Source organism: Aethalodelphis obliquidens, unplaced genomic scaffold, assembly GCF_003676395.1.
Source record: "Aethalodelphis obliquidens isolate GAN/ISIS:26980383/991018 unplaced genomic scaffold, ASM367639v1 scaffold90, whole genome shotgun sequence".
NCBI lineage: Eukaryota > Metazoa > Chordata > Mammalia > Artiodactyla > Delphinidae > Aethalodelphis > Aethalodelphis obliquidens.
Genome location: NW_020838034.1, coordinates 2,152,502 through 2,179,404, shown reverse-complemented (window position 1 = coordinate 2,179,404; position 26,903 = coordinate 2,152,502). Strand labels below are relative to the sequence as shown.

The 26,903-nt window shown below is 44.5% G+C and overlaps 2 protein-coding genes across 14 annotated transcripts in view; one reads left to right on the top strand and one right to left on the bottom strand.

Annotated features, from left to right (window-relative positions):
• Positions 1 to 668: 668 nt before the first annotated feature.
• On the bottom strand, positions 669 to 21,432 carry SYT11 (synaptotagmin 11). Of its 3 annotated transcripts, none has more exons than XM_027095137.1 (4): positions 21,099 to 21,426; positions 14,146 to 14,963; positions 5,527 to 5,650; positions 669 to 4,009 (listed from the first exon to the last, which is right to left on the bottom strand). In XM_027095137.1, the coding sequence occupies exons 1-4, from the start codon at positions 21,130 to 21,132 to the stop codon at positions 3,699 to 3,701; spliced, it is 1,287 nt and encodes a 428-aa protein (XP_026950938.1). In that variant the 5' UTR covers positions 21,133 to 21,426; the 3' UTR covers positions 669 to 3,698. The 3 variants fall into 3 exon arrangements, with proteins under 3 accessions (XP_026950938.1, XP_026950939.1, XP_026950940.1); XM_027095138.1 differs by having other exon boundaries at positions 674 to 4,009; positions 5,530 to 5,650; positions 21,099 to 21,432; XM_027095139.1 differs by having other exon boundaries at positions 674 to 4,009; positions 5,527 to 5,647; positions 21,099 to 21,432.
• A 1,511-nt stretch (positions 21,433 to 22,943) lies between these two features.
• The window catches only part of GON4L (gon-4 like), a 94,612-nt gene continuing 90,652 nt past the window's right edge, over positions 22,944 to 26,903 (top strand). For 5 of the 11 annotated variants that reach the window (XR_003430418.1, XR_003430419.1, XM_027095185.1 and 2 more), the window contains exons 1-2: positions 22,944 to 23,079; positions 24,890 to 25,420. Coding sequence is in view for 9 of the 11 variants with exons in the window: in XM_027095185.1 (XP_026950986.1) it covers positions 24,916 to 25,420 (505 nt within the window). In the remaining 2 variants the exon portion in view is untranslated. Of the gene's footprint in view, positions 23,080 to 23,123; positions 24,118 to 24,165; positions 24,187 to 24,889; positions 25,421 to 26,903 lie in introns of those variants that run through there. The other 6 variants (XM_027095184.1, XM_027095186.1, XM_027095189.1 and 3 more) reach the window with 4 other exon arrangements.

Here is a 26,903-nt window from a genome sequence, read left to right as displayed (position 1 = left end):
TCTCTATTTTCTAGTGTTCTTATAATATGCTTAGGATGTTAGTTTTGCAATTCAAAAATGTTTTATAGTTCCTTAACTGAAACTTTAAAAAGTTTTAAACCTTTTCTCTTGCTTCCTTTCTCTCTACTACTTGCGTGTACACACAGCGTTCCTTTTCTTTCAGGGCATTTCTCAGTTTGTGATTAAATACTTATTAGTGTGATTAATTGATTAATGCTTGTCTTCTTCTAAGCTCCTCAAATGTAGGACTCTTGCTCATCAATGTCTTGTATCCCCAGTACCTGGCATATGATAGAGACGCGATTAAAAAATATTTCCTGACTAATGAATAAATAAGAGAACAGAATCAGCCAGTCTCAGCATTGCTTTTGGAAATATTTCCAATGAAAGGGGCAGACTAATTCTCAGCACTAAAAGCCATCCTCTCTCTCTCTGGTGGTTATGATCTTAAATATTACATTTTAAGAGGAAAACAGAAGGACTAGAAAAAGGACTGTCAGTCTGGAGCCTGGAATCTGCATGTTTTAACAAGTGTCCCAGATGATTCTGAATCAGGTGGTCTGAGGCCATGCTTTGGAGAACATGCCCTAGTCTATCCTATTGGAGTCTGAATGTTCACATCATTCATAGTCATCCAGCTTCCAAGAAAATCATGCTGATGTCACCGGGCCTATTTAATGTGAATCAGTCTTTATTCTGCACTTGTGTGGTGCATTAACAAATTCAACATACAAGATAGCATTACATATTGTAGGTTAGCGTTACAGCATTATGCAGTTTCACACAATTCATGTTAGCTTTTTCGTTTTTTTCGTTTTTTTTTTTTTTTTTTAATTTGACACGTTTATTTTATTTTTGAGTTTCATTTTTACAAGAGAAGACACAAGGTAAAGAAAGACGACCACATCAGAGAAGGAGCATGGTGAGGGCAATGTCACTATCGTGGCCATAATAAAAGCCTTCCAAGAAAAAGGACTTGCATTATTCCCTCTCCTGAGCAAGCCGCCCCTGTCCCATGAGCCAGTTCTATCTGTTTGCACATCCAGAGCACCACTCACGAACATGTACATCTTGGCTGTGCTCCACTGAGAAGAACTGAAGGAAGGACTAACTCATAAAAGGGACTTTTGTTATTAAGAAAAACTCTTGTCTTCCCAAAGGAATCAAGATATCAGCAGAGAAGGACTGACTCTTGGAAAATCAGAAGTGACCATTCCCTAACCTATTCCTGACCATGAGTGCCTTGTGCAAAAGCTAGAATGTGACTCTCTTGTCTTTTAACTGACTCTTAGGAGTAGGCATTCCTCCTCCACCCTTATCCGTTAGCTCTGGGAGGAACAAATGTGAAAGCCAAAGCCAGCTAAGAAACTTTGGGACAGCAAAGTCAAGGGCACGATGGATCAGGCCTGAGGTAGGAGGGAGGAACCCTGTACTGTCTGCCTCTTTGCCATTTTTCTGAGAAAGACACCGAGGCAGCTCCTAGGCTACAGAACTACTGGTTCCTTCCCTGCCACCTCACCACCCACTGCTCAGTAGACCCAAAGAATGCAAGGAATAAAGCTACAAGGAGGTGGGGAAGAGAGGAGTTGGGTGAGGCTGCTTTCCCAGACTTATGTCAGGAGGAGCTACAGAGGCACACACAGCAGGGCAAAGGCCAGACTATCTCCACCTGTTGCTTTGCATTGTTTCTGGGAAGGAAACAAAAGCGGGTTGCTCAGCGATTTCTGATCTTTAGACATTAAGGCGATGAAGAGGAACCATTTAAAATTTTTCCTAATGGGGCTTCAGAGTGCTCCTGTCAGATTTACATGAAACTATCTCAAAATGCATTTTTAGAAAACAAAAATTATTTTCTTCTACGTATGATACAGTATTTACATTCCATGGAGTGTTGGATAGAGACTGGTGGTGTGAACCCAACTGATGATGAGATTGTGAGTCAGATTATGGGGGATGTGGGATGACAGGGACAAGAACAGAGAGTGGGCTTTGTGCCTGCTCAGAACTGCTGCTCTGCATTGTCAAGAATCCAGGTTAAAAAAAAAAAAGAATGGGGGGTGGGCGGGGAACAGATTGGTTTTAAATCCACAGAGTTAAGGGAATGTCAAAGGCAACATCACCACTCTCCACGGAGACTCAGCTCTTCAACTCCCTTCTCAGAAGCAAGTCAGATAGTGATGTTCTTGTATGAATGTGGAATTTCCATCTTGGATAATCTTTCAGGCCTTGGTTCAAGCTGCTGCTTATTTGAGTTCCTTTTCAGGCTGGCAAAAATATCTACTGCCTATCCAGGCTTACTTATTGTCAGTGAAGTCTCTGCCATCTGAAAAGTCTCAACTCTAAGAGACATGGCTGGTCTAGGAATAAGGAGATGTGAATTCTAATCCCAGCAAGATGCTGAATCTCTCAACCTCTATTGTCCACTGGCAGAGGAGGATTGAACTCTGTGGTTACCCATACCTTCATATTATCTTGAGATTCAGAAGTCCTAAGAACTAAGCACTTTGTTTTCAGGGAAAGGATGTTCTGAAAAAGTCCAAGTTATCTTTATTACTAATTTAGTCACAGGTACTCATTTAGTTATTTTTAAGAGCCATGATTGAAAAATTTAAAGAGAAAGAATAATTTCTGAAGTCCCTTTTCCTTATAAAGCAAAACTAACCTCATCTAAGCTACTTGAGAAGACTTTAAAACTTCTCAGTTTTCAGCATTTCTGGAAAAACAAAGGCCAGTTTAATCCTTCAAAACTCTGATGATTTCTAAACTATCAACCAACGAACGGCTGTCCTTCCAGACACAGTTACAAAGGGAGATGGCAGTCATCTCATTTTCCTTTCCTTGTCTTCATACCTACATTTGGGATCAGCTGGATGTATTCATTGGTACTATCCTGTAGCTGAATTTGAAGTCGCCAAAGCTCTTTTTAGACAAGTCATCTAGTTTTGTAAACCCAAATTCTACCTAAAAGTCTGATGTCTTTGTGTACTTGATCACAAATTAATCAAGGACTGCCTTTTACCCATTCATAGCAGGAGAGCTAATAACAAACATACCTCATTTTGCAAGTACTCTTTCTCCTGCAAACCCTGCCTTATCCGTTCCACCTTTGTTTCTTGGCTTACTACAGACCTCTGGACCTCGCGCTCAGTCAAAGAGCAGAAATGTAAGAGGTAACAGGGAGAAAAGATGGGGATGATAAAAACATGAGGTTTTACAAGAGCAAAAGATTCTTCCACAGAGGTGGGGAGTGAAAATAACTCTAGAGAAGCCCAGTAAAAAGAGACCAATTTCAGGTAGTCAGCAAATACAATTCGGCACAAAACACAATTTTCATGGATTAAAATCTGTACCTTGATGTTGGCAGTTAGGCTAATTTCTTCAGTTTGTATTAGACATGCAAGTATAAGGTTACATTTTTATATATAGACTTGTAGAGGTCTTTCCCTCTCTTTTTTTCCCCCATAAAAAAAGAAGAAAAAAAAGGGATTTCCTAGTGCCTTGCAAAGGAGAAAAATCATCATCGCTAAGAACTGATCTGCAGCTGTGGTCATGTGGGGTGTTCTTTGTGGGGTTTGTTTTGTAAGAAATTTTCTTCTACAGCTAAAATGAGGTTTTGAGTCCACTTCTCTCTGTTTATCTCTCTCCCCACCACGTCCCTGCCCAGCCCGGCCCTGGGGTTAGAGGCAAGGAGAAGAGGATTAGTACTCGCTCAGACTGTGCCACTTGGCCACGGGCTTGCGGGGGCTCTCGCAGACCTCTCTCCAGTGTTCAGCACCGCTGACTGTGACACTGTGCGCCCCCAGGATCAGCCTCCCTACCACCTCGTTCTTGGTGGTGCGATCGAAGTCGATGACAAGGAACTCAATGCTGATGTCGGGCAGGAGGTCAGTGGGGATGTCGTAGATGAAAGACTCGTTGAAGACTGGGTTCAAAGTGCACTTCTTCACATGGGTTTTCTTCTTGGCAATGCGCTTTCTGCCGTAGTAGACGTTCACCTTGACATAAGGATCTGGGGCCCCCAAAGAGATCAGAAAAAGGGAGACAGGCCTATGACACAGTCCTCTCCTATACAATGGTGGCTTCCGGTTGGGGAGGAGGGGCTTCTGCTGTTCATCTCCTTGGTGTCCCATCCCCCACCCCGTGTGGTCTTTAGTGATTGCACACTAAGTGTACACTGGCTGTGTACACGTCTGCCCACCTGGACAAGGGGCCAAGGAAACCAGGCAGGCATGGAACAGAACAGCCACCTCGAGTCAGGGCCAAAGAAAGCCCACGACACCAAGAAGCATTTTAAAGGGCACAGGGACTAACAAAGCCTGCAGGCTTGTTGCTGAGTCTCACCTGGAGCGAGGGCACAGCACCCAGCAGGCATGCATAGCACTGAGGATACCTCGCCAAATGTAGAGACCCCATTTGCTTAACCAAAGCACCTTCCCAGCTACATTCATCAGGAAGAGAATGTAGCCAGAGAGAGGAATGGGTGGACAATGAGAGGAGCCAGGGGTCCTGAAAGGTGGAGAGGGGGTGTCTGCGTCACAGGCAAGGGGCAGCGGTGGGTGGGGCGCGGACAGGTAGAAATAGGTTGAAGTACAAACACATGAAAAAATGCTCAACATCACAAATTATCAGAGAAATGCAAATCAAAACTACGATGAGATATCACCTCACACCTGTCAGAATGGCCATCATCACAAAATCTACAAACAATAAATGCTGGGAAGGGTGTGGAGAAAAGGGAACCCTCTTGCACTGTTGGTAGGAATGTGAATTGATGCAGCCACTATGGAGAACAGTATGGAGGTTCTTGGAAAACTAAAAATAGAACTACCATGTGACCCAGCAGTCCCACTACTGGGCATATACCCTGAGAGAACCATAATTCAAAGGGACACATGCACCCCACTGTTCATTGCAGCACTATTTACAATAGCCAGGACATGGAAACAGCCTAAATGTCCATCAACAGAGGAATGGATGAAGAGGATGTGGTACGTGTATACAATGGAATGTTAGCCATAAAAAGGAATGAAATTGGGTCATCTGTAGAGACGTGGATGGACTTAGAGACTGTCATGCAGAGTGGGGTGGGTCAGAAAGAGAAAAACAAATATTGTATATTAACGTATATATGTGGAATCTGAAAAAATTGGTATAGACACATCTAGGTCTTATTTGCAAAGCAGAAATAGAGACAAAGACATAGAGAACAGATGTATGGATACCAAGAGGGGAAGGGAGGGGGATGAATTGGGAGACTGGGATTGACATATATACACTATTGATACTATGTATAAAGTAGATAGTTAATGGGGGCCTGCTGTATAGCACAGGGAACTCTACTCAGTGCTCTGTGGTGACCTAAACGGGAAGGAAATCCAAAAAAAGAGGGGATACATGTATACGTATAGCTGATTCACTTTGCTGTGTAGTAGAAACTAACACAACATTGTAAAGCAAATATACTCCAATTAAAACAAATGTAAAAAAAAAAGAGAAAAAAAGAAATAGGTTGAAGTAAATAGCTGCTACCTGAGAGACCGGTGATATCCATCTTCGGCAAGTGTCTGGCTTTGAGGACCACCACTGTCATTCTTTGTGCCACAGGCTGATATGACAGAGACACCTGGAGTTCCCCTCTGCTAATGCACTTCTGGGGAGAAGAAAGAGCAGGTGAGAATCCCGGCGGAGGGAGCAGGCCACAGCACAGAAAGCATGCGGAGGAAAAAGGAAATGTTCTCATCATAATCCTGATACTAAATAAAATCATTTGCAGGGAGAGACAGCATAGCCTAGTATTTAGGAGCGCAGACTCTGAAGCCAGACAGGCCTGGATTCAAATCCTGATTCTACTTCTCATCTGTCTGACCTGGGACAAGCTACTTCCACTTCCTCATCTATAAAATGGCGATTAAAATGGCGATAAAAATAGTCCCAACTTCCCAGGATTAGTAAGAGGATTCGATAATTTAGAATTTGTAAAACACCACAGTGCCTGGCACACAGTGTGTACCAGAGATGTGCATTCTCTCCTATTCTCTCATTCAGTTCTTTTTTAAAAAAAATTTTTTTCATACCAGGAGCATGTGGAAATGTCTCTCGTAGGGTACTGAATGTGACTGAACTTTAAACTTAGCCATTAGCTTTTGAAATTGAAGTACAAAAGAAAATAGACTTTAAAAAAGATGTTCATGGTATTCTCTGATAGATTGAAACCCCACATCTTTTCCTTACCCCTAACAAATTTATTTATTTGTTTTAATTTTTGGCTGTGTTGGGTCCTCGCTGCTGTGCACGGGCTTTCTCTAGTTGCAGCGAGCGGGGTCTACTCTTCATTACGGTGCGCGGGCTTCTCATTGCGGTGGCTTCTCTTGTTGTGGAGCACGGGCTCTAGGCGCGCAGGCTTCAGTAGTTGTGGCACACAGGCTCAGTAGTTGTGGCACGTGGGCTGTAGAGCGCAGGCTCAGTAGTTGTGGCGCACGGGCTTAGTTGTTCCACGGCATGGATCTTCCCGGACCAGGGATGGAACCCATGTCCCCTGCACTGGCAGGTGGATTCTTAACCACTGCACCTCCATGGAAGTCCCTCATTCAGTTCTTGCCATAAAAAAAGTTTTGAAGACTGTATAGTGGGAGACAGGAAACTTAAGTTTGAGTAACTTGGCCAATTACTCACCAGCTGGCCCTGGGCAAGTCCCTGAACTTTCTGAAGCCTGTGCCTCCATTTCACAAGGTGAATATCCACACCTGCTCCGCCTGCCCCAGTGTATGACCTTCAGAGTGTCTTCTCCAGCCACCTATAACTTTGTTTCCCCACTTTGAAATTTTATGCTAGGCTCTATTTTGAGCTTGAAAAAAAAAAAAACAAAACCTCCAGTCCTCCAAGAACATTTTAAATAATATTTGGAGGACTTCCCTGGTGGCACAGTGGTTAAGAATCTGCCCGCCAATGCAGGGGATACGGGTTCGATCCCTGGTCCGGGAAGATCCCACATGCCACGGAGCAATTAAGCCCGTGTGCCACAACTACTGAGCCTGTGCTCTAGAGCCCGTGAGCCATAACTACTGAGCCCACGTGCCACAACTACTGAAGCTCACGCGCCTAGAGCCCGTGGTCTGCCGCAAAAGAAGCCACCGCAATGAGAAGCCTGTGCACTGCAATGAAGAGTAGCCCCCCTCGCTGCAACTAGAGAAAGCCCGCGCGCAGCAATGAAGACCCAACACAGCCAAAAACAAATAAATAAATTTATATATATATTAAAAAAAACATTTGGATACTAATTACATGCCAGGTGCTGGGGATTCAGAACTGATAGGACTCAGTTCTTGCTCCCAAGGAGCTTATCACGCACTAGAAGAGACAGAGATGTAAACAAACATGTTTACTTGTCAGAAAAGTGAGAAGCCTGGAAATTCCCTGGCGGTCCAGTGGGTAGGTCTGCACTCTCACTGCTGGGGGCCTGGGTTCAATCCCTGGTCATGGAACTAACATCCTACAGGTCACGTGGCACAGCCAAAAAAAAAAATCCTCAGTGCTGTTGAGAGATTCAGGTGGAGGCTTTGCCAGCTGACGTCTGGGCTGAGTTGATGGTGGGTGAGTAAAAGACACAGGCAACGGGCAGAGAGAAGATCCCGTGGGGCAGGGCGGCAGAATGGCCAGTACAAAGTCTTTGGGTGCTGAAAGGGTAGGCTGTGTTCAGAGAATGCTGAGAGGAGAGAGTGTGCCTGATATTGGGGTGCTGGCAGGAGGGACGGGCCAGGAACCCAGAGAGGTGGGTCAGGCGAAGGTGAAGGGCAGTGGGGGTGAGCTAAGCAAACAGCAGAGCCAGCCGCAGCACCCAGGCAAGAGGAAGTCTGTAGGCATAGGTGCGACAGTTATTGTTGTTGTTAGTATATTAATAATAATATGAGTGAAAGCTAGAGAAGGAACTAAAGTAGAGAAAGACCAAAGTCAGAAAGCTCAGTTAAGAGGCTGCTGCAACAGGCTAGGGAAGAAATGATGAGGCCTGGAACCAGGGCTGTGGCAGAGGAGATGGACCTGGGGTAGGATATGTCTCAGGAAGAATTGTCAGGATTTTCTCGGTTGGGGCAGCTAATTGGATGAAAATATAGGGGAGAGGGAAGAGATGGAGGGCTATTTCTTGTGTTTCTAGCTTAGGAAGCAGGGATGAGGCTGGGATAAAGAAAACAAAAGGAGGTGGGATAGGAGGACTTTAGGACATAATAAGTTAAATTTGAGACAAAAAAAAAAAATTTCGAGACCAAATCATTCCTCCACTATCAACTCCTATTCCTTGTATTCTTCATAGCCCCAAAGGAATGTCACCTACCTGAGAATTCTTAGATTGAACAAAAATAGACCAAACTGACCACCAGCCTTACATACGCCACATACCCACCAAAATGACTTGCTGTGCACTCACTAAGTGCCGGGCACTCTGCTAGCAGCTAGGGCTGAAATGATGCACAAAGAAGACCCCTACCCTCCAGAAGCTCATGGGCTAGTGCACTGCCTGCTCAGGTGTGTCTGGTGCAGTCAAGAACAACAGCAGTAAATAATTTAATTAGCTCATCAGTGAAAAACCCTAATAGTTGATGCTCTGATTATGTCTTAAGTCACCTCGAGGAATGACCTGTGATAATATTTCCATTTGGCTTAAAAAAGTTCTTGAGGCTATATTTCATACCAGGAGCATATGGAAATGTCTCTCGTAGGGTACTGAATGTGACTGAATGTTAAACTTAGCCATTAGCTTTTGAAATTGAAGTACAAAAGAAAATAGACTTTGAAAAAGATGTCCATGGTATTCTCTGCTAGATTGAAGCCCCACATCTTTTCCTTACCCCTAACATACAGCTGGCTCTTGACTATATCCATGGGAAGTACCCTCAGCCAGTGTACAATCACAGGCTGGTTGCCCTTGCCAGCCAGTATACTTCTGGGCTGCTTCCTTTTGACGAGTCAGAATGCAGTCAGAGAAGGTAAGCTCATTTTTACTATCAGCCACATCCAAATGGCATCAGGAAAGTAATCCCTCACGAAAAAGAAAATTAAATGCCTTCTAAAACATTCACAACTGGCCTGCCCAATACAGTAGGCGCTAGCTACATGTGTCTATTTAAATTTTAATTCATTAAAATGAAATAAAATTAAAATTTTAGTTTCTCAATTACGCTGGCCATATTTCAAGTGCTCAGTATCCACATGTGGCCGGTGGCTACCATACTGGACAGTGCAAATATAGAACATCTCCACCATCATAGCATCCAGTAGATAGGGCTGATCTAGAAAGAACTTCTGGATTATTTGGGCCACTGCTCCCCTCCATTTCCATGAATAATGAAATGTTAACTAGTTTTGATACCTATCTCTGGGACCATCCCTGAATATTGGTATCTAAATGTTAAATATGCAATCTTGGGGACTTCCCTGGTGGTCCAGTGGGTAGGACCCTGTGCTCCCAATGCAGGGGGACTACACCCCACATACATGCCACAACTCAGAGCCTGCATGCTGCACCTAAAAGATCCTGCATGCCCCAGCTAAGACCCTGTGCAGCTAAACTACATAAATATTAAAAAAAAAAAAGAAAGTTAAAAAAAAAGAGTTTTATTTGTAAAAATAACATTGAGTACAAGATTATACTTAGGTTTTCTGGTTATTTATTTAAAACTGTTTCAAAAAAAAAAAACTGTTTCCTAAATCATCCATTGTAGCAAAATCATCCTAATTTAAATCCCGTGCCCCTTCCTTAGTTCGTTGGGAAGGTGGACAACTTCTGGTTACCTTCACAATAATTTCCTCCCCTAAAATCACTCCTCAGACAACTGTTCTCCATCTGATCCCCCCCACCCTTCATCTTTGGCCGTTTTACATGGGCAGAACGCCCATCCCCATTCAGCTGCCCCTTTGTGATGCCCAAGTCTGCAGCCACAACACCACCTGAATGCCATTCCATTCTGCATTGAAGGCCTGGAGTTTCAAGTCTCCCCCTCCCCCCTCCCCTTCTCTTTCCACCCAATTGCCATTCCAAGCGGCATTGTCAATGACTCTTTGTCAAGGGCTCTTTGTCAAGGGCTGGGAGCGAACTCTGTTTCCCAGCCCCTTGGCCTAGTGAGGTAAAGACCCTGTTGGGGGGCAGGCAAGCAGAAGGACAAGGGGGAGAAAGGGTTTTATCCATGCCTGACAGAGCTGGGAGGCTTTGCTCTCAGAGAGCGGGATCCTTTCTCACTCCGTGGAAAAGAGGAACAAGAGCAGTGGTCCTAAAGAAGACGTTCAGCTGAAGGAAATACTTAAGCGAGGGATAAGTCTATTTCTTATAATTAGCAGGGCCCCGCCCACAGTGATTTTTCTAGCCACAGCATCTTTGCAAAGAGGAGGACTCATGCGTCCTCAATAAACCTTCATTGGGGCTAGAAGTTCTCAGGGCTACACATAAATCACAGTCATGAGAAAACAAAAGAAACAAAAACCTCAACATTCAATCACATCCCTCCTTGTCTTCTCCCCAATACACAAATATAGCTTTCTTTTTTGTGTGTGGTTTTATTTATTTACTTATTTTACATAGCAATTTTCTTTATTGTTCCTGGATAACTGACATTCCTTTTTCTTTCTCTCTTTTCAGCCCCTTTTGACTAGACTGGATGAACTCCAAGGTCTCTTGTAAATCTGAGATTCTAAGAATCCTATCATTCCCATGACCATTGTCCCAGGTCATGAACACCAATCTGGTAGTACAAAGACAGGAAATGGTTTGGGAAACAGTGACCTGAAGAAATTAGGAGTCTAACAACTCTCTATTATCCACCTTGTAAATCACTTCTTTCCCACTGTCTCTTCTTTAACCCCAGCCCTCGCTGAACCACCCCCCTTCTCCTTGTGGGGGATGTATTATGGGAATGTAAATTCACTTTTTTATTTCTATCTGAATAAAATACTAGGAAAAAAAAAAAAGCTGCCACTTAAAAAAAAATCCAGTTCCAAAGTCCAACTCAGAGAGTTTTGGGCATTATAGAGTTTATACTGTGAACTTTTTTCATTAATAATTGAGTGTTAATTTTTAATGCTTCTTATATCTTTCTGTATATTCCTAAGAGCTGAGTACTCTCACAGAATCAATCCATTAGCCTTCGTGATCCAGCCTAGAGGGAGACTGAGGCCGAGTAGGTAACTGCTTGCCCAGAATTAGTCAGTGAAATGGACAGAATCAGAAATCATGACCAGTCCAGGGCTTCTTCAACTGGACTGCAGTGGACTGTAATAACGGAGAGGACAAGAGCTGAATTTTCTGCTAAAGGTCAGGAAATGCAGTTAGGGGTGGGTGGTTGTCTAGAGAAATGCAGTTCTCACCAGTCTCCGCCCAGGAACATTTGGCTCCATTATTATAAGGGGGTACCTTACCCAGACCAGAAAGAGCTCTTTACAGACAGTGTGGAATAGTCCAAAGCAGCTCTAACTGATGAGCCATATGGGGAGATCCAGAAAGGGCAGGTTCTTGGCTACAGTAGGGAGGGTTTAGGGTAGACATTTTGAGGCTGTACTGCTAGGGAATCAGGGGGACGAGTGACTAGAGAGATGACAGCCACGACCCAGGATGCAACACAGCTCTACCCACTGGCACTGGTTGGGGAAAACAGGCTTAGGACACCTGGGAGGCTGCAAGGCTCTGGGGTGGTGCTGCAGGGGCTCTGGGTGTCCTGTCTGGAGCCTCTTCCACGGGATTGGCTCAGGATTGGCTCAGGGCGTTGCTCAGGATCCCAGCCCCGGCTTATCCCTCCTGAAGGGTGTTAATAAAGTGGAAAGAAGCTTGGCTCTCCCCAAGAGCCCCGGGCAGTTTAGCAAATGCCATTGTCTGTGCTCCCTGCCCAGTGTCCTGGATTTGAGGCTGTTTTGTTCCCAGCCCAAATCAGTCCCTTTCCTTGCCAGTGTCTTCCCAGCTGCAGCTTGGTACAGAGCCATCCTCCACAGTCAGCCGTGGGCTGCGACTGCATGAGCTGTCTGAAGGAGTCCAGCTAGTTGGTGGATTTACCAGGCTGGTGCTCCAGCGAAGGCTGTGCTGGGAAAGAACCACCCTGCAAGGAGAGCTAGATGAAGGCAGGAAGTAGAGCACTGGAGCTGCTATAAAGGGGAGTCAGGAATCAGGGGAGCGGTTGGCAGAATCTGGAGGAAAAGAAATGCAAGGAGAGGGGAAGGGATGCAGGGAGATGAGACAGGTCACTACTGCAGCTTCTGTCCAGGCCTTCTGACTCCAACCTCAGAGGATATAAGAACTCTTGCTGTCTTGGACTCGGGGATGTCTCATTGTATCCTGGCAACAGACCAGTGTTTATGCCCTGACCAAATGCCTCTAATGGTCTTTGAAATGTTTGGACTCCCCCGGCCCCTGTGAGGTAGAGCTGAGTGGACCACGTGGCAACAGTGGTTCTCTGGGCAATGGCATGGCTGGGCTGGCTGCAGTGGGACAGGCGCCTACACAGCAGAGGGGGTAAGAACACACGTTCAGAGGGAGCCACTTCCTGCCTCCCCTCCCCTCCCCAGCCTGGCACTGCACAGTGCCCTTCAGCAGTGGCCAAACCTTGTTTCTGGGAGCTCACTGCACACTCAGCCCTGCTGGCCTGGAAGCCTCCTTCCAGTCCTGAGCCTCCTGCCTCCCCACTGAGTCTGGCGTGGGATGGCAGCTGAAGAAGGCAGTAAGAGATCAGTAAGGCATCTACAGGCAGAGCTGTTTCTGGGAAAAGTGCAGTTGATTTTAGTGGCCCTGATATCCTTTCTGAACCTTCTACCCTCTTCTCCACTGATCCAGGCCTCCCTTGTCTTCCTCCTTCACTTTGTCAAAACAAAATATAAATACCTACAAATCATATATCTCTCCCAGGGATCAAACTTTATTAATAATAGAAATAATAATAGTAATAATAATCATGGTTCCCATTTATTGAAGGTTTACTATGGGCTAGGGATTATGTAAATTCATCATCTTAATTCCTGTAAGAAACTGAGACTTAGAGAATTTAAGCAGCTTGCTCAAGGTCACTTAACGGGTAGAATTTAGATTCAAACTCAGGTCTGACTTCAAAGTCCTTGCTATTAACTCCTTATGGTAAATCCTGAAAAAGGAATGAAACTCTAAGTGTAAAATTTCAACAACTTCTTTCATAGCACCTACCATACTCACTATGTGATAATTGCCAAGATTTTTTTGTATTTCTCCTCCACTGAAGTGAAAGCTCCATAAGGGCAATGGTATGCCAGGTACATTATCTTATTGGATCCTCATAACCCATAAGGAAGGCAATATTATCAGCTCCATTTTACAGATGGGGAAATAGAAGCTTAGAAGAGTTAAGTAACTCATCCACAGCACACAGTTGCAGAGTGGTGAGCTGGAAGGTGAAGCCAGGCAGTCTGAATCCAGAGCCCTCGTGCTGAACCACAGAGCTACACGCCTCCCAGATTGAGGAGGAAATGAACTAGTGGGGCTGGGGGTTACAGTTCTTGCATCCCTGAAATAACTCAAGAGCCAATGCTGGCCCAGTGGAGAGGAGGCAGGATGGAGGGCTCTCATCCCCCTTCTAATGCAAACAAGGAGGAGAGGAGGAACGGGGAGAGAAGTATCTGTGGCAAAGGTTTGGGCTTGGGTAAGGGGCCCAAAGGGTGAAGCAGTTAAGTTTCATTTATAAAATGGTTAAAAGTCATACAGATGATACTACTTACATCTCTATATTTGGGTTGGGAAAGGGAAGCTGAAGGGAAAATTACTGATTTCACAGTTTCTCAGCTGTGAGAAATAAGTTCACTAGAGGAAGATCACACATTTTGGATTAGAAATTAGCCCCCTTATCCCTGAAGTGATGGGTCTGTGACTGGTGAGCCAGCCCGCTCCAAGCAAGCTGGATGCAGCATCAGGATGCCAACCGCTAAGTGAAATTTCAGAAGCTACCTGCCCTTCTCTCCTCATGAAGTTGCTTCTTGGAGGAGACCTAACCTGCCAGGTTCTCTGTCTTACTTTGACCACTGCTTATCCTTGACAGCCAAGAGCTTCCTCTCTACAGCCCCTCTTTGCCATCCATCTCATCCCTCCCCTCCCACTTGTCCCCTTCTCTCCCCCAACCTACCATCCCTCCCCAACACACTCTTCCTCCTCACCTGGATGTTCCTTTTGATGATGTCCCTGGTCAGCTGTACCTTGCCTGTGCTGGGGTCTACTCCAGCCAACGGCACCATGACCTCCCCAATGACGTCATCCCGGGAGAAGCGGTCAAAGCTGAGGACGAGGAAGTGCAGTACCAGGTCCTGAAGCTGGCTGTATGGGATGCCATAGAAGGTGAAGGTCTCGTCAAACACAGGGTCCAGGGTCTTCCGCAGCACTCTGGTCTTCACCCGATGCCGCTTGTCAGGAAGGATGGTCATTTTGATGTAGGGGTCAGAGCCCTGGGTTTGGTCATCCATCACTGGCAGCCCATGAGCCTCCTGGATTGTCACCACCAGGGCTTTTTTTGGGAAGTTATAGTCCACTGAGAAGGTGAGGGATCCTAGCATGACATCCTCCTCTGGAGATGATGGAGAAGTGGTTTTGCTCTCCCCGGGGGTCAGACTCGCAATGGGGCTCCTCAGTTCTTCCCCATAGTCCACTTTGATGGGTAATTGGTCTATACAAGATCCAGAGCTAGGACCCTTGTCTTGGCCCAGCAGGCCAGCCTCTGCTGCGTCCACCAACAGGTTCCCGCGTCCACCTTCTCTCGTAGGGCCATCTTTGTCTCTCCGCACTTTGATGATTTTCTTCTTGTTGCTGAGGGTCTCTGGGTATATGCTGATGCCTTTGAGCATATGAATAAACTTGTATGGTGGGTTCTTGTGCTTCTTCTCTGCCTGCTGGTGGCAGCATGTCCAGACAAAGACGGTCACCGAGACACACACCACCAGCACAGAGGCCCCGATGAGGCCAGCGACCACTGGCGACACATCTGAAGGTGGAGACCAGAGACGTGTCAAGGCAGGTGGACCTCAACCCCTGCCCATTGCACCCCTGCTTAGTGCTTCTGGCTGGAGCCAAGCTAATCTGTAACCTAGTCTCCAAAGCAAAACTTGCTCATCTGGGCTTATGAACTTCTCCCCTCTCTTGGAGATTCCCTCACCCATCCTCTCCAACCAATCCACGGCTCTTCCTTTCCACCAAACATGGATGAAATACTTATCTTCTCTGGAAAGCCTCCCCTGAAGTGCCCCACCTGACTGCCTGTTCTTTTCTTGGCCTTCCCTCAGCACTTATGGTTTGCTCATATTGATTTGTGTTTCACATAAACCCACCCTATAGGTCGGCTACAGGTCGACTAAGGTGTTATAGGTCACCTTTTTACAGGAGAACCCATTTACCTCAACTGTTACACAAGGGTATGAACTGTGTCTGGTTTCAGGAGGATAGTCCACAGCATCCAGCACAGGGTTTGCCACAGTGGGCTTGTGTGGACTGACTGACAGGTAGGGTAGAAGGATGTGGGGTTGATTTTGGATGGTTTTGGTAGGGTGCCCAAGGGTGATAAAAGTAGGTGGGTGGTGAGAAGTAGAAGAACTCTGCGTCTAAGTACTTGAAATATGTTCCAAATTTCAGCTCCCAGGTATTTAAAATACTTGTATTTTAAGATAAAATAATAAAATAAATAAAATAATTAAAATACTTGTGTTTTAAGATAAAATAATAAAATCTTTTAGTATGAAATACAAGTATTTTAAATAGGGAGAAATAGGGACTGTGGAAAATGTCAGACCTTGTCACCTTCTTAGTAAGGTTTTCCCTGACCACCCTATTTAAAAGTGTAAACTTTTCCACCCCTGAGACCCACACTTCCTGGCCCTGCTTAATTTTCTCTACATGTCTTGTCATGCTTCTCTCTCTCTCTCTCTCTCACACACATACACACACACACACACAAACATACACAGGCACACACATATACATAAGAATATATATACACACACACATATAATTTTACTATTTATTGTCTGTCTTCACTAGAATGTAAGTTTCATAAGGACAAGAATTGTGTCTGTTTAGCTCATTTCTGTATCCTCAGCACTAAAAACACCTAACAGGTACTTAATATATATTTGTTAAGTAAACAAATAACTAAACAGAAACAGATTTTTTTCCTTCCCCTCCTCTAGTCTTGTCTTTTCCTGCACAAATCGGGCCCCTGACTTAGATAATTAGGTTTGGGGATTTCCTCCCCCTTAAGTTCACTGAAGCCAAACTGGGTTTAGGCCTTAAAGATCTAGATAAGGCCTATAGTTATCCATACTACTCATTAGGGTAAGTCTTGGGTAGGGCAGGGGAAATAAGGAAATAAATGTGATTTTAGCATATTCCAGATTCTTCCTAGAACATCCTTTCACCAAGTATATGCCTGGCTCATGGTCTCACTCACTGAAGGCCTCTGTTCCAAACTTCATCTTATCGGAGAAGCATTTCCTGACTGCTCCAAGTAAGATGATATCCCGTTTACCCTGCTTTATTTTTCTTCATAGCACTTATTACCCCTGACATATAGTTGTCTGTCTTCCCTCACTAGGTAAGTGTAACAAGAATAGTGACTGTTTTGTTCACTGCTGTATTCCCAGGTCCTAGAACCATGTGGCACACAGTAAGTGTTCAAATGAATTAGTCAATTCAAAACAGCTTCCACTTTAGGAGTTTGGGATCAGCAGATACAAACTACTATATGTAAAAGAGATAAACAACAAGATTCTACTATATAGCACAGGAAACTATATTCAATATCCTGTAAGAAACCATAATAGAAAAGAATATGAAAAAGAACATTCTTTTATATAGAAAATATATAATCAAATCACTATTCTGTACATCAGAAACTAACACAATATTGTAAATTAACTATACCTCAATAAAAAATAAAAAACAGCTTCCACAGATTGGAAAAACAGGATGAGGTCAATATTATTACACATAACAGGGATAAATGTAAAATTCTATTTGCCCTTCAAAACCTATTGATAGGCAATGAGAGACCTTACTTGATGAGTGTGAGTAAAAATAACTTAGTAGATTAGATGACAAAAAGCTTGGAGTATAATTAGGCTGATTCTAACTTACATTATCAGTGCAATGTCCAGATCACAGGAGGGGTAGTATAATTTCATCTGCACTGGTCACGACACATATGGAGTATTCTATCTAGTACTGACAAGAATAAAAATTGCTATTTTTTGTGTACCTTTGTGATATCCCTGCCAGGCATCACGTTAGAGACTTTTCTCTCCGAAACAAATAACTCATTGAATAGGTACCATTAATATCCCCACTTTACAATTGAGGAAGCTGGGGACTCAGATCTACACTAGGCCACATAGTAGCAAATGGCAGTGATGGGATTTAAACCCTGGTCTATCTGACACCAGAATGTCTCTACATTATGGATAAGCAGGATAGTAGAGGGCCTGGAAACCATATCAAGTGAGGAGAAATTGAAGGAACTGGAGCTGAGGGGTCTGGGAATAATAACGTTCTTCAATTATTTAAGGCGTTTTGCTGGAAGAAGGTCTGATGCGATTTTACTTTGGAGGGCAGGTCTAACATGAGCATGTACAGGCTACAGGAAGACAGATTCTGACTCAATGAAAAGAATCAAATTATTGTTAGAACTGCCTCTCGGTGGCCCAGATGGCTTCAGGAGGCAGTGAATCTCCATTTGAAAACTTTCAGAGATTGGATCACCTTAGTCAGGGATATATATATATATATTTTTTTGCGGTACACAGGCCTCTCACTGTTGTGGCCTCTCCCATTGCGGAGCACAGGCTCTGGACGCGCAGGTTCAGCGGCCATGGCTCACGGGCCCAGCCGCTCGCGGCATGTGGGATCTTCCCGGACCGGGGCACGAACCCGTGTCCCCTGCATCGGCAGGCGGACTCTCAACCACTGCGCCACCAGGGAAGCCCAGGCATATTCTAAAAAAGATTTCTTTAATGAGGATTGGAATAAACGTCTCTGAAATTCTTTCTACTTCAAACATTCCATGGTTCTATGAAAGTTGGGACCAGGTAAGAAAAGAAGTGGTTATATTTTGAAATATTAATATAGATTAGGAGTAAAGGCATTTAACAAAGTAAACCAAGGTGACTGTGTCCATGGCCATACTGAATAATAACAGCATTTATTTTCAGAGTATCAAGTGAAATAAAAGCTGTTAGGGAGAGGTTTCACAAAATGGGAGCAGCCTTAGCTGTAAGCACCTTGAGAGTGGGCAGAAACAACACCCTGTTCATTTTTGAATCCCTGAATCTCTTGCATCTAACAGGAGCTCAGTAAATATTTGCTTGAACAATTGATTGGGTTCAGTTGTCAATCAGAATAGGTACAATTTGAAAAGGTGGCTCTCCATTCACCCATGAGGGACTTCCTGAAAATTGCTTGCTACCGATTAGTAAAACTGAATATTGATTGTCTCTATGAGAAGAGAAAAGCAGGGAACTACCAAGACAAGTATATTTTTGAGAATGATTTGAAAGGGAGTCTAAAGGCCTGGGATGGGAGACATCTGAGTGATCCTTTTGGCTCTACCATAGATTTACTCTGTGATCTTGAGAGATCCCCACTGTTGCTTACAGTGCCTCAACTTTTATTGCTAGAAAATAGAGGTGGAGCAGGTAAAAGAGAAGAAGAAGGATTTTCATCTTTCAGGAGGATAGAGAAGGAAAAAAAGAGAAATGGATGAATCCACTTGTGAATTACCTAGGCGATCTCCTCTGCCTTGTTTCCCACTTTTGTCCTACTGTCTTCTTCATTTTAGTATTTGTTAACCCCTGCCTCTCTCCCCCCACCCCCAAGACAGTGAACTAGAAAAATCAGAGATATTGTCTAGTTTTAGTCAAAAGCTTGGTGGGAAAAGGAAGTTGGAACTAAAAGCTGAAGTGAGTGTTTTCAAGTAGTAGTAAATTGCAGTGACCCGTGCTGCTTGCTCCTTCTGTCCTCCAAGGTCATGGATAATTGAGTGTTGGCTTGGTGAATCTCTCAAGGGCTAGGGAGTTTGAAATGAAGTGCTCTGTGAGATGTGAAAAAGTCAGAAGTGGCAGTTCTCTGTAGAGGAGATCCTCTGTATGGATTTAAAGATCTGCAAGACACATCTGGGCGTTGTCCAATTCTCTCAGTCTCTGACCAGCCCTGCTTATTGACACTTCCTTTGCTAAAATAGCTTTTCCCTGTCAAGTAGGCCAGCGTGACACAGTAAAATGAGAATGAACTTTGGCATCAACTGGAAATTGGTTTAAATCCTAGCACTACCCTAACTAGTTTGTTTTACTTTAGCCAAGTTATTTTATCTCCCTTAGCCTCAGTTTCCTCATCTAGCAAATATATATAATAATGAATACACTTGAGGATATTTGTAAGGATTAAATAAAATGTAGTATGTAAGGGCCTGATAATTTCTTTTTCCACTAACATTCCCTCTACAGCATCTAACTTTCCAAGGACTCTGGAACTGCAATTAAAAGAAAAGAATATGTTGGAAAGAAGGCATAAGAAAGAAAGAGCAAGAAGAAAAATCATGAGGTGCTCATGTGATGACAAAAGGGACATCTATTTTGGAAATTTAGGACTCAAAGAATAAAAATGCAGAAGGTGAAGTGGAAGAAAGAAATATAATCAAGATTTAGCCTTAGGGAATCAGTGCAAACAAGTAGTAAATGGGTGTGATCTGTCGTCTGTATACTTTCTCTGATCTGATGTCTTCTTCCTGGCATTGAGGGGATAGAGCACACTGGGTTCTGTTCATTTCCATAAACCTTTTACTTGGGAGTGAGAAAAGCCATTTCCTAGGTGGATTGTGGCCCCACCCTAAACACTGGAGTCTGGATGCTCAAACCTTCTGGATTGTCTGAGGGATAGAATCTCTTAAGGGAAAAGGAGGAACCCTAGGCTGACAGCAACTCTCACTGGCTTCTCCCATACAAACTGGGATAGAACTGAGGGAGAAACAAGGTAATTCTTTTTTATTTTGGAGCCAGCAAAGCATAGCACAGGAAGTTTGCTACCCTAGCACATTTTGGAGGAATCCCCCAGAGGAAAAACTCGCTTCTAGAGCTTTTCTTTCCCATCTGCTTCCCTATTTTCTACCCCACTCTGCTCCAGGGAGTGTAACTGATCTTGGAGCCCGTAGGGTTGGGTCGGGGACCAGCAGCTCTGAGATGACGTAATGCTTTCTCTGGTACACAAAGCGGCCTCCCCGGGCTCTGCCTTTTTCGCCCCTCCCCCTCCGGCCTGGATCGGGCCCCCGCCAGCACCAGCGCGGGTGAGTCCCCCTTTTTGAAAAGCCAGCCTAGGGAAACAGGGAACAAAGGCCTGGGAAGAAGAGCCTAGGCGCTGCCAGGAGGCCCAGAAATAGACATCACGTCATCCCCCAGCCCAGCAGCGCCAAGCGCCATTTGGTAGCTACGGACGGATCCCATCATTACGATGCAGAATAGAAATTGCAGGGTTCACGTTTCCTCCTAGCCCCAGCATCCAGCTGACCGGCTTAAGGAGTGGCTTCCTTTTTGCTCCCCACCCCCGCACCCCTCTTTCCCCAGAGGCCGCCGCCTCCCCTGGCTGCCAGCCACACAGCCCACAGTCCCCAAGCTGCCATCTTGATGCCCCATCTCCCTTGCCACCTCCCTCCCCCGCAGGCCTGAGGAGTGGGAGGGGGAGGAAGGGGCACCGCCCTGCGTGCCCCAAGGGGGAGGGCTCGGGCTCCCTCACCTCTCCTCCCCCAGAAGGTGGGGTTCACATCCTCCTCAAGCTCTCTGCTTCTCACCTCCAGCAGTGCTGACAGCGCACCATACAAGGTTTTAGCATCCTGGACCTCCCCACCCTCGGTGTGGCTCTGGCCTTCTCAGCCCGTGCAGCCCATAGCTTAAGTTCGGGTGCCGTACACTGCCTGCTACCCACCACAGTAGGCCCGATTCTACCCACCACCACAGGCCTGATTCTAGAGGGGCTGGCACTTGAAGGCCCTGGTCTGGGCTTCACGCTCTGCCCAGCTGCTGGGCTCCCTTGGCTTTGCAACGGTTTCACCTACCCCAGGCTTAGTTTGCCAGATTCTACTTACCAAAGCTAGGTCGGATATTGGTGATCTCAGCCATGTCGTAATCAGAGGCTATTGCTATAAATGCTTTTGCAATGGTCAGACAACTCTGGGACCTCCGGTCAGTACGGAGGCCGCCGCTGCAGAGCGCTAGGTCAGGAGAAGGGGAAGGTATCTGGCGGACGCCTCCTGCGACGGTCTGGTCTCTGGTTGCCAGCTGCGGTCGCCTCTTAAGATGCTCCAGGGATGCTCTGAGCTAAGGAAGCAGGTGCAGCCAGACTGGTCCTGATGCGAGGTAGGCCCCGCCTTCCTCCGAACGGCCCTCGGCAGAAGACTCCGCCTCTGTCCGAAAAGTTCCGGAAGGCAAGCCCCGCCCTTTTCCGGAAGATCTCTGGGAGGGCACCCCTCCCATCGCCAAGATTTCCAGAGAATGAGACCCCGCCTACTGATGGGCTGTGGGTCTGTAAGGCTAAAACCCCGAGGCCTAAGGACAAGTGTAGGTACTTTACCGTATGAGATCCCCTAGATCTTGTGATTCCGGTTCCCTTGGCTTAATATAGCAGCAGAATGTTCTGGCAGGATTTTGGAAAAATAAAATTCTATATTGCCTGCATTTCAGTATTAGTTGCCTTTATTGTTATGCGTTTCTGAGACCACTAAAGATTATTATGGAAACTTTCTTAAACTTCAGAAGCTCTGATTAAAGACCAAACCTGGTGTTGGTTTCACAACTCTGAAAATTTAATGAAAATAATTTAATTGTATAAGTAAAACGGATGGATTCTGTGATGTGTAAATTGAAGCTGTTTTTAAAAAAGAGTAAAAAAGAGTGCTAAAGTTAATCAGTGTTGGATATTTCTCTTCCAAAAGCTTCAAGTGCTTAGAACTGCTTAGGGAAGTGAGTGAGTGAGAGAGAGAGAGAGAGAGAGAGAGCGCCAGCGAGCAAACCAACAGATCTGTGTATTCTGTAGTTTCAAAAGCAGGACACGAGTGAAACTCCAAGCTTCTAGAGATTTCCTTGACATTTGGAAGAGTTAGAATGATTCACCTAAGAGTCAGACTACTGGCGGTTATCTCCATGATTACATCAAGTTCATCATTTTTGGCTGTGGATACTTTCATCCTGTCGGATTCTGTTTACAGACAGAATCAGGTCAAATAAATTATTTAAATGCATAAATATTTGTTGATGGTTCACCTGTAAGGTGAGAGAGTTGAATGTATTTTTTCAGCTTTGACGCTCTGTCCTTGTAGAAAAGAGGAAAGAACAGTTTCATAAGTTATTCATTCAAAACACATGTATTGAATTTATTGGACATCGACTATTCCCCAGGCACCTTCCTGGACACTGGATTAATGCATTAGAAGCTAGAGTCAGGATACCTGATTCCTTCTGATAGCTGTGTATCTTTGTGAAATCACTTACCCAGCTGAGCCAAAAATTTGTCCTGTGTAAATTGGAAGGTATAATAATACCATTGTCCCATAGGATTTATTGTGAAGATTAAAAAAAAATCACCTTTGATAACGTAGGTGAAAGCATTTTGTAAGCAGAGTATTATACAGATATGAATAATTACTATGGATTGAGTCCAAGACTGCCTTAGCTTTATTCAGGAAACTGCACTATTTGTAACCCAGTGATTCCTCTTTCTGGAATTTTATGAATTCTCCATTTCCTTGGTCCTGTATTCCAGGTGTCTAGAGGCGAGAAGGATTAATTGTCAACTTAAACCACTGAACCTTAACCCCCAGTTTTGTTTTGTGTAGGATAGCTCCATGGACAGAGAAAGCGAGGTATTGCCTTTAAATTTTTTTGCCAACAACGGACATACTAGCCCTTTGGCTTCTTTCTGCCCTAAAATAAGATGGCACCTGTGGTTGGCGCATGCTCCTTGATGCCCTGACTCCGCGCACCGCGACTCGGGGGCGCGCACGTCAGTCACTGACGTTGGCTGACTTCCGGTGGTACCGAAGCTGAGTTTCCGCGGGATCGGGCAGGCTGGTGAGGGTACTGGGTCGTGTACCGTGGGGCGGGAAGAGGCAGGTGGGAGCTGGACGTCCGGGCGAAGGATGTCCAGGCTAAGGCGGTCGGGTCTGAGGGCTGGTGCGGGGTGCGTGACAGAGGTAGGGGAGTGAAGGCGTGTAGCTGGGAGTGGGGACTTGGGCCAGCGCTCGGCGGCGAGGTCAAAAGCGCAGTTAGGACCCCTTTGTGAAATCTTTTCCCAGGAGGGGTCCGCGCTGGGCCTGCCTCCGGATTTGCATTCATTTACTGTCGGTCTGACGGCAGTTCCCAAAGCAGGGGGAGCTCTTTAGAGCCTCTGCTGCCTTTGAAGTGCCGGAGCTGATCCCTGCACGCTGCTGACTTTGAATAGTAGCTGCCTTTCTTTTTTTTCTTTTTTCCTCCTTTTTTGGACCTCAGTAATTTATCTGAAATATAAGACTCGCCTGTACTAATCCCACTCCCTTCCATTCTCTCTTTCCATTCCCTTATCAGCGAAATCTTCAGGTGTTTATTGAACTTTAATTATCAAGATAAGGACATTAGTTGATTTGGCATGGGTGGGGGAATCTCTCCTAGTGTCCTGGAGAAACTGAATTAAGGAGGTTTAAAACTAACCTTATAGTTGAGACTCTTAAAACTTTATTTTGCAGTCCTCTAGTCCACGCTTTCATCTAGTCCCCTGGTAGATGGGCGTTCAGGCCTTGCTTCAACATTGTCAGTGATGAAGAACTCACTGTAACAGGAGGGAGATTATTCTATTCTTGGACCTGTTGTATTGAGAATAAAATTTTTTTGGGGTAGAAAGATGCAGTCAGTTTCCATATAATGCTCTTGATCCAAGATGCATAGAATAAGCACAGAATAGGAAGTTCACACACTCTTTCATTCATTCATTCGAGGAACATTTATTGAGTATCTACAATAGGGCAGATACTGCTGAGTACTAGGCGTACTAGCTGCAAAGAGTCGTTTCCCTCAAAAAGCACATTGTTTTGGGGCAGGATGGTGGGAAGGAGACAAGAAGCAATCATAAAAGTGGTAAGTATGAAAAAAGAGGTTTGCAAATAGCTGCTATGCGAACATAAGAGAAGATACCGTCCACTTTAGGTTAGTGTTGCCATTAAAGTATGATAATTGGAATTGAAGCCAAGAGTCCAGAAGTAACATAGAGAACAGTTAGGAATCTCTTTCTTGTTTTCAACACAAAATTTCTGTTAATATAGTCTAACCTTTTTAAACAACCACACTTTGCTTTTGGATTGTTTCTGTTAATGGAAATACCTGTTTATGAAAGCAACAATAGCAAACATTTATTGATCTAAGAAATTACTATCTAATGATGTAGGTGCTATTTTTATTTCATTTTATAGCTGAAGAAACTGAGATTCAGTTTAAGTAACTTATGCAAGGTCACAAAGCTGGAGAGAAGCTTGACTCCACAGTTTGCTTTCAGCATCACGTTATTTTGCCTCGCTGATTGTAATAATAACAACTAACACTAAAAACTTACTATTTAATTCTTATAACAACTGCATGAGGTGAGAACAATTATTTTTTTTTTACAGTTGAGGAAACCAAAGTTTGGAGAGGTTAAGTCACTCAGCCAAGATAACACACTAATCAGTAATAGAGTTAGGATTTGAACTCAGGCAGTCTAACACTGTCTCTCACCTTCCACCTAATGGGACATTGTGCATTTGGTGTAAAGTACCGTGTTGATGATTGAACATGAATAAGTGAAAAGATTTGAGGAAATGTTATTATCATTAATTAATAGGAAGGTGATAAGAACTTGCCTTTATCCTTTCAGGATGGAACAGAAGTGGGACTTGCAAAATGTTGCCCTGTAAGAAGAGAAGAACTACATTGACAGAGTCCCCACAGCATCAGGGCAACCAGGAGGAAGATGACTTAGACCTAGAGTCAGCTGTTAAACCAGAATCTGACCAAGTTAAAGACCTGGGGTCAGTGTCAGTGTCCTGGGGTCCAAGTTATGGCAGAGCAGCTGGCCTTGAAGTGCAGTCTGTGCAGGATGCAGGAAGTCAGCTTGGTATGGAGGACCCATCTTTGAGCTCTGGGATGCTCACCCAGGACACAAATACACCAGTTGTAGAAGCTGTCGATGTGGCCATCTCTCAGGGAATCACCCTACCTTCCTTGGAGTCTTCCCAGCCCCTAAATATACACATTGGTAAAGGAAAACTCCAGGCCACTAGTTCAAGGAGAGGGAAGAAAATTACACTCAGGCCTGGGTCACTTGCTCAAGAAGACAGAGGTGATCATCTTATCGCAAAGGAGCCTTTTTCAGGAGATCCTAGTGAAGAATTCAAGGAAGAAGGAGGTAAGATATGGAAGGTCTTAGGTTACATTTTCCTTGTCAGTACCAGCTTGCCATTGCCTTTGCTGTTGTCATCGCACTCTCTGCAGTGCCTTTACAAAATAGCGTTTCTGAAAGAGGATGCTGATTTGCTATGGAATTGGAGCTGTGGTGCTTGTAAGGGTCAGCGTTGAACGTTATGAATGGGTGGAAACTTTCTTCTCCTCTGCCATTTCCTGGATCATCTTCTGTATCCTTTTCTTTCCTTTCTCTTATCTTTTCATCATTTCTGGAGGGATAAACTATGTATGGCCTTTTGTGATTTGGTGAGTATTTATGAAGTGGGCCTTGAGGAGGGGCAGTGGCTTAAAGGGAGAGACTGCTGCCTGCATCTACAGAGGTGACATAACCCTTAGGACTTGAAGGATGAGTTGTGGTTTGATGGACTGGTGGCATGGAGTATCTTAGGCCAAGAACAGTCTGGGCAGAGGCAGAGAGGCAGAGAGGCAGAGGCAGAAGAGGTAGTGAGAGATATCTTCAGAGTGGTAGATTGTGTTTAGATTGTGAAGGGGTTTGTTTCTCACACTTAAGTGTTTCAACTTTTCCTGAAGGTTATAGCCAATAAACAAAAGAAGCAGAAGGCATAGTTCTGACCTCAGAAAGCTTACAGTCTAGTTGGGAAGACAAGACACTGCTCCAAATGAATTATGGATAATTCATTTGGAGCAGTTTAAGATACTATGTGATTAAGTGCTAGTGTGGTACAAGTAATTAGGATTTTTGAAATCAGAACTTGGATTGATAGGATTGGACGGATTGGGGTGAAGGAGTGGAGGCAGAATAGCATTTTCTACAAACACATAGAAGTGCTGTGTTTGTGTGGGAGGGTAGCAGGGCTTCAGATAGAAAGGATAGATCCAGATTACTATACAGAGCCATGCTGCTATGCCCTTGAGACTGTATAAATTATTGGTGTAGGATGTTGGCAGTAAGGATAGAGAAGAAAGGGTATATCTCAGAGACATTACAAAGAAAGAATTAATATTACTCAGAGACTGATACCGTTTAAGATAACTGGACTTGGGGATGGTGAAGCATGCCTTCACGAGGAAGGTATTTGAGGGGGTTGAAATGAGTTCAGCTTTAGATATATGGAGTGTGAGGTGCCATCAAGGAAAAATAGAAAATTGAGATTGGAGTGTTCTCAATCTCAGTTGGTAAGAGGTAGGACTAGAAAAGTGTTAATTGTGGTTCTTCTTCATGGAAAGGAGCATGGAAGAAGATGACAGAGAAGGGAAAACTGGAGAAGTAATGGTGGAAGTCAAGGAGGGAGGAGAGTGTTAAGAACAGATACATCATTTAAAATTTAGTGACAAAGGAGATACAATGATGCCTGAGAAAATATTACATTTAAAGGTTGATGATCTTTGAGAGTAGATTTAGGAGAGTCTTTTAGAAAAAGGAAATCAAATGATGGCATTAAAGAGGGAGGGATGAAAGCCCCAGT